The sequence below is a fragment of the Vigna radiata genome, chromosome 5, assembly GCF_000741045.1.
Source record: "Vigna radiata var. radiata cultivar VC1973A chromosome 5, Vradiata_ver6, whole genome shotgun sequence".
NCBI classification, from domain to species: Eukaryota; Viridiplantae; Streptophyta; class Magnoliopsida; order Fabales; family Fabaceae; genus Vigna; species Vigna radiata.
The window spans coordinates 26,087,648-26,095,405 of record NC_028355.1 but is presented as its reverse complement, the minus strand read 5'-3'; the positions used below and the strand labels follow the sequence as shown (position 1 = coordinate 26,095,405).

Here is a 7,758-nt window from a genome sequence, read left to right as displayed (position 1 = left end):
AAACCTGCAATGCACAGAAAATGAGAAGAGAGAAAAAAAAATTTAACACCGTTTGTCATCATTTAAGGGAAGGGACTATTTTGACTCAAAAATTTAAAAGTAAGGACCAATTTCAAACACTTTTCTAAAGAGGGACTAAATTGAGATTTGCCAACCAAACTAGGGACAAAGTTGGGTATTAAATCAAATATAAAATATCTATATGGTTATTACTCATAATAAGTGTATTTATATTTTGTATTCAATATACCTATTTACTATACAATATCAAAATTTATAATATTTTGTTTAATAGTTTATACTATTAAATGGAATGTTAGATATGTCGTTCTACTATTTATTTCTTAATAAAAAATATTTTCTAAACTAATTAATATTTTTATAAATCATGGCATTTATAATCTTTTAATAAAAACATAACATAATTCAATTTTATTAAATTTATTGCATTTTATATAATTTTAGCATTAAAGCATACATTCAGCTATGCACTTGCATATATTTTTTTTCCTAGGAGAAAGGTAATTCAATATTATTTAATATGCACCAAATTGATGGAAATCAAAGCACAATCTTGTTCAACCCATTGGAGATAATGTGAATGGTGAACAATTCAATGAGCCAATTGATGATGAAGATGGTAAATCATTCAAATTAATTATTAGAAGTTAATTTAGCAAATTTCAATAATTGAATGCAATATATTTTTGTGATAATTTTAATTAGAAAAAAAAGTTGAATTGCTCTAATCAAGTTTTCTTATTTTAATTAATTTCAAAATTTGTTTCTTTAATAACGTTTTTGGTTAGTCCTTTATACATAGAGACTTGGAAACAAAGCACAATGTTAACCAAATTAAAGCAAAAAGCCTCCCTTCTTCTACCTTGTTCTCTTATAATTTTGAGTCACATAATTAACAAAGAGTCTTTACAACTTCTCAATTAGTTCTCTTCTTAATATATTTCACATTTGGCTTAAATCCTTAATTGGTCCCCATGTTAATAGGGAATTTTCAGTTTAGTACCCGCTTTTAAAAGTGTATACATTGGGTCTCTATGTTTTGCAATTTGTGTCAATTTAGTCCCTTTGAACCATCAATTTGGCTTGAAAATTACAAGTGGAAAAGTCATTTTGAGTTGCAGTATGTTTATTAACTGTTTGAGTTGCAAGTGGAGACTTTCTAATTGCTATTACAAACTTGTTTGAAGTGTCATTAATTCACTAAATTGACACAAACATGGGACCCAATGTATACACTTTTAAAAGCGGGTACTAAATTGAAAATTCCCTCCTAACATGGGGACCAATTAAGGATTTAAGCCTTCAAATTTTTATTTAATCTTTTAGTTGCTTTATTTATCCATGTGTTTGGTCTAATTTATTTTAGCTACTTGTTTGGTCATTTTATTTAAACCTAATACTTGATATTTTATTTATTTTACCTATTATTTCACAATTATGCATCCACAGTTTTATTGTGTTATATTCAATTACAGTTTTTTATATTTACTCATACATCACTTTTATACTTATGTCATTCATCATCACCTTTAATACATTATAATCATTCTAGACTTGAAATATAATTTATTTGCTATTTATTTATTTATTTAATATTACATTGACATTTTGGTTAACATTTTTAATATTAGTTTTGCATGCATTTAATTTTTCTCTTAATTGGGTTTCAATAATTTTCAACTTAATTTAAATTTAAATTTATTTCATTATTTTTTTTATCTATTTATGGTTATTAGTTTCAATTTAATGGAGCATTGTATATCTTAGCATTTTTGTTCATTTTTATGGTTTCATTCAATTTTTGGTAATCATTATAAATTGATTCATTTTCAATTTAATCTTTTAGTAATAATTATAAATTGATTAATTTTCGATTTAAATTGTTTAAAGTACTTGATTTTTCTTTATTTTAATAAATTCTAGTTATTTAATTTCCATTGTTGTTTTATAATTACAAAATAAAAAATTCTAATATTTTGTTTCAATTTATTTATCAAACCGTTGTTTTACAATTATTAGAAACATAAATTCAGTTATTTAAATTTTCGTTATTTTTGTTCCAATGTATTTTATCACTCTTTTATTTTATAATTATTAACTCATTTTCAAATAATCTCCTTTTCTTTACTCTTTACTTTTTCAGAGAGAATAATGAATATATTTCTACAATTGCATATTATAATATTTAATACCGAATAGTTAATTTTGTTAAATTTTAATTAATATTTTACTACTCAAATGGTTGGATACAAACAAAGTCTCAGAATAAAATAAAAAATAAACATAAATTTATGTACATATAAAATTTCTTCATTAATAAAAGATTTTTAAAATAGTACCAAAAACAAATAACTTGATATCTTATTAATGTAGAGATCTAAACCCAAAAACTAACAAAATAATATTTAAACTAAATTATTAATAAAATCATAAAATTTAAGTATATCCACACGAACTTCCTTCGTTTCATCCATTTTTCTTTCATGCATACGCACCATAAGAGGAGTTGTGAGAAAATTTCATGAGATTCACCAATAACATAACATAATGTGCCCAATACACTATTTTCATTTTTAGATAAAAAATGTTAGATCTTTTTTAATTCAAATAGCATATTTTGCCACATAATCACCAAATAACATGATTTATTGCAGTGGTTTAGATGTAATTTTGTAAAAAAATCAATTCAAATTTAATCCTGGCAAACTGAAATCTAAATTGAATTTTTTTTTTCATTTAAAAATGAGGGAAAGAGAATTTATAAATTTGAATTTAAAAAAAAACAATTATTTTAAAAAACTGTTTAGAAAATAATTAATTAAACAGATTTATTTTGAAAAAAAATTATATAAAATATAATAACTTAGAAAAATGATTATTTAAAGAAACAATTATTCAAAAAAACATATATATTTTAAGCAATAAAGAAAATATGTAATGACAATTTTGGAGATGAATCACATATTGTCTAAAATGTGTGATTTCCACTTGTAGATGATGATGTAAAACCAATAATGTCACACATTTATGAAACAATGATAGAGTTAAGGAGCCAATTTCTCATAATTTTAAAGAGCAAGATACTAGGATGAAACATGAATATTTGGATATAGTTCTTTTGTTTTTGAGGTTGTTTAGTATGAGTAAGCAATAAACATAATTTGTATCATGAACTAGCAACCAACAAAACTTCTTAATGAAAATTTTGTTTAATATCATTCAGCCATTGTTTGATTTTGTTTAATATCATTCAGCCATTGTTTGATATACATTAGGATTCAAGTCACATTCTAAAATTCTAAAAGTTTAACATGATAGTTCAATTGTGGGTAGCCTCACTAGTTATTTAAATATAGGAAAAAGTCCCTTTAACAACTTTTTTTGATAACTTTTTTACAACGTATACGTGACAGTCTATGATTGGTCTGTTTCAAATATTTTTTTAAAGATAAATTCAAACATACCAATAAAATGATGACACGTATCCTGTTGTAAAAAAGTTATTAAAAAAGAGTTGTCAAAGTATCATTGTCCTTAAATATAAGTATGGGCAAACCACTTTCTTCATGTATAAATAAAAGATGCATCTCAAGCTGATTTATGAGCCTCACAAACAGGTAAATCTTCCTGAAAATTGGGAGGCACTCCAAGGATTGGATTCCTCTCAAAGAAATTAACAGGCTTCAAATCAAAACTTGATGAGACAGTAGGCATTATAGGGTAGTCCTCTTGACATGGTATGTGATGAAATCCTATTGTGTACCACAATACTATGTCCTTATTCTCAATTCCACGATCCCTGCATAGTAAAAAGTCACATATCAATACCTCTGTGTTGATGTAAGCAACAATATTCCAAGTCAAAAAAACTCAGAATTTGGTGAGTGACCACTTTCTCCAACCTAAGTTTATTGAGTACACGACAGTTCCTTTTTCCTTTTCTTGATCCATGACAGCACAAGACATGAAATCATAAATCAAATGTTGTTCCTAAGTTGCCATGGTGATATCTAATTTCTAATGTCCAATTTAGTGGTCCTACTTCTAAAGTGAAGGATGAAGATGAATTTCAACTATTTGCGTCTCATTTCAAAGTCAGTGGTCCTGTTTCTAAAGTGATGGATCTGTTTATCTTCAATTTTCAATATAGAGCTCCTGTTTATAAATTGATGGATCACATTAATTTCAACCAACTTCACCTAAATGCCCATTCATAGCAATAATATCAGTCAGGAAAATTTTCTTTTATGAAATGTGACGTTGATGATTATAGAATGAACACTGAAGCATGAGATAAGAAAGGTAGAATGAGTGACCTGTTAGACCAGACTTGAAGAGTATCATCTCCTTTGCTCTGGTAAACGAATAAGCCACCAGCCCATTGCTCAGTCTTGTTGTATGGAGTCACCCATATTTGATTATTGGTAAAGGCTGCTCTTTTCTGTGGTGGGTCTTCTGGATCCAACAGGCTACCTGCTGTCCCACCTGGAACCAATTTGTACCCAACAGGGTTCCCTATTCTTGTCTTCTTCATTGGATTCACCACATGAAACTCACATGGCTCATACAGTTTAAGTCTAATTTCTGCATCTTTCTCTGTTTTTGCAACTTTTTTAACAGCTTTCAAATAACTCTTTCTCGGTGATTCTTCTGAACTCGTCTCTTCCTTCTTTAACTTCACCTTAACAAATGAATTCTCTGACCCATCAACATCCATGTCTAGATGATACGTTATAAAATGGTCATGGATTACACCAATAATGTTTTCACTCAAAAGGGTTCCATAAAGATATTCTTTCTCAGGGACTTGCTCCATGTTCTCATAGGTAGTTCCTTTCACCATCAAGATACCACTAAGTCCAACCTGCATCAGATAAAATGCCTATACATTAGCTNAAACTATTGAGTANTAACTAAACAAGACAAAAACACGATCATCAATCAAGATAAGTTCATCCATCTCACCCCAAATCATCAATCTATAGTGCAAGTTGTCGATTTTCCTATAATCCAATATATTTTGTAAGGGACACATTATTGAAAAAGGTGCGTTCTAGTGATCAATTATTGTTAAAGGTTTTCAGGAATCTTGGATTGCAGCAATACTTGAAAAGATAAAGTATCACGTAACTTGATGATAAGTTTATTATACAGAAAGCTTAACGTATCACATCAAACGTTGATTAGTTTATTGTACACATGCCTGCAGAGTTTATCGGGAGTATCAATGCTGAACAATAATACAAACAAACTAATAAACTGAATTTCCATCTCTAACCTTTGATCTGATTATCCCGTCGGTTTGAAATTCCCAATCCACGATGTAGTCATAGTTTGCCACTGCAGCTGCCATCCTAACAACTAGTGTCACCTTCGGCCTCACTTCAGTAACCTGCCATAATAGCCCAAATACAAAATAAAGAGATAAATCCATGGAACTATATGAAGAACAAGCCACAGTGAATCATGATCATTGAACTGGCAACAAACTAGAGCTATGTGGGGGGTTTGATTTGAACTGTGTTTCGGATGATGTTTTGGTGCAGATGTTATGAAATTTTCTTGGACTAACAAACTACATATGGTAACTTTTGGCTTGAATCTGATGTTTCATGACATTAAACGTAACACTATGAGAGAAAAGCTTACCTTGAGGTTAGTGATGGGGCACTCAGCATGACGCCAAGCAATGTCACCAGCATAACTCTCAAAAATGCAAATCATGTTGGGTTGGAGATAAGGTGTTCCATCAGAAGATGCAAAAACACCATCCATATAGTAAGCATTCCGAGGGCAATCATTCAAGGGGTCCAATGGCATTGCTTGCAACCCAAATCCGTACTCACCAGCATCCATGTATGTCTTAAAGTACCAACCTTCTGTGGGATCCATGTAAGGCACAAATAGCTCAGATGTGAACCCTTTGTACATGACATTTCTCAGCTTTAATGTGTCGGGGTCCCTCACCTTGACTTGTGAAATTATGGTGCCTGCTCTTGGGTCAGGTCTCAGATGGAATTCCCAGTTTGCCCATTTCACCAAGTGGCCATCAACAGTAAAGCTTGGACCTTTTGGTTGCTCCAAGGATATTGGATTCAGCAGCCTCAACTCACCATTCAGCTTCTGAATGGAGTAACGGTAATCAGTGTTAGCACCACTGGCCACAGGGATGTTTTGGCCATCATCTGAAATAGCCAGCACCTCTCTTCTATCCATGTCAACCAAGGCAGTGACACCCTCAATTGGTTTCATGTAGAAGTTCACAGTACCTTCTTTGGAATAGCACTGCACCTTAATCAACCTTCTGTCCTCCTCCACCGGTGTCCCATACCACCCTGAAGAGATTGGCAAGCAAGCCAGGTCTGCTAAATTCACACCACGTTTGGTGATTGAACGGTTGAACTCAGTGCTCTTTAGGGGAACCTCCAGCACCCCCACCATTTCTTCCATAGTCATGGTGGGGTACCCCGAAGCTGAGCCGGTTTCGAGGCTAGTCACCTGGCTGATTTCGAGGTCCACAGTGAGGACATGAGAGACCCCCTTCACGGCTGCAACCACGGAAGCCTTCCTTGGCAAGGGTGGATCACCCTTTTTCCATTTCAGGACTAGTTTTTTGTCTGGTTCTTCAAGGACGACGGAGCTCAGAGTGTAGCTGGATGAGGACTTGAAGAGAGGGTGGGAAGAGAGTATGGTTCTGACCCTGTTGAACTCTTGAATTGTTAGAGGATCAAGAGGGTGTTGAGGAATTTCTGACTGGTGGTCACGAGTGGAAAATGATGGATTCTTGATTTCCTTAGGCCGTGCTGAGGAATAGAAGCGGTTCTTTGAGGTGCACCATCCAGAGTAAAGGTTGCAGTTCAGAACCTCCTTGTTGGAAGATGATGGAAGGTGAAGCCAGCTAACAAGTGAAATTATTGCCACGACACTTGAAAGAACCAGGAAGCGCCACAAGTTTTTGGCCTCCATGGATACAGATATCACTGCTGTTGAGAGACTTTGTGTTCTCTTGTTGTTAAAGTACACTCGAGAAAGCTTCACATGAATATATGGTCACGGTGGAAATCGAAAATTGGAGGAATCTCTCGGTAAAATAAACCAGGATTCAGATTGAGACACTTGCTATCTAGTCAAGCTGACACTGAAACAACCAACCACTTGCGATAACAATGGATAAAAGAATCTTATGCAGAGAAAGACTTTAGCAGTTTAACAGTCTGACAATTTTGTTTCTTAGTACAAGAGTAACAGAACGCAATTAAATTATGTTCTATCACAATGCTCGAGGAAATCTATTAATAACAAGACTATCTAGCAAAAGGGTCATTCAGAAACAAGCTGCTTCAACGTGTAAAACTAAAATCCCCATAGTCCTATATATTTCTGTATTACTGCAGAGCAGATTTTGTGCAATTTCCTCTCTTAATTTAGTTACAGAATAAAATGGTAGCAGAATCATCAGAAATAATGCAGTTACTTTAATAGCATAATCACTAAAATCCATTTATAAAAACTTGGTATATATCTTGATACACTTACATATCTTTTTGAGTATAGAATCATCAAATTTAGAAATGGATATCTCAAATGAAACAGTTACTCTAATAATATTATAATGTCAGCTCGCTTAAAGGGTACGTAAGAATTTATAAAGGCTTGTTTTTGAATTTCATTAAATGCCTTTGAATGATGAAATCTTAATAGAAGTAAGATAATATCTGAAATAATACTGTTACTCCA

The 7,758-nt window shown here is 32.0% G+C and overlaps 1 protein-coding gene across 1 annotated transcript; it reads right to left on the bottom strand.

Moving 5' to 3' along the window:
* Positions 1-3,566: 3,566 nt before the first annotated feature.
* LOC106762355 (primary amine oxidase) lies at positions 3,567-7,324 on the bottom strand. Its single transcript, XM_014646224.2, has 4 exons — positions 5,671-7,324; positions 5,300-5,413; positions 4,338-4,885; positions 3,567-3,820 (listed from the first exon to the last, which is right to left on the bottom strand). Exons 1-4 carry the CDS (start codon positions 6,985-6,987, stop codon positions 3,610-3,612), a joined length of 2,190 nt encoding a protein of 729 aa, XP_014501710.1. The 5' UTR covers positions 6,988-7,324; the 3' UTR covers positions 3,567-3,609.
* Positions 7,325-7,758: the final 434 nt, after the last annotated feature.

Excerpts from the sequence above, each read along its gene's own strand:
- LOC106762355 (XM_014646224.2), bottom strand. The coding sequence starts at position 6,987 with ATGGAGGCCAAAAACTTGTGGCGCTTCCTGGTTCTTTCAAGTGTCGTG. Across the intron at positions 5,414-5,670 it reads GCCCCATCACTAACCTCAAG|GTTACTGAAGTGAGGCCGAA; the intron begins GTAAGCTTTTCT and ends CTATTATGGCAG. Across the intron at positions 3,821-4,337 it reads CTTCAAGTCTGGTCTAACAG|GGATCGTGGAATTGAGAATA; the intron begins GTCACTCATTCT and ends TTTACTATGCAG.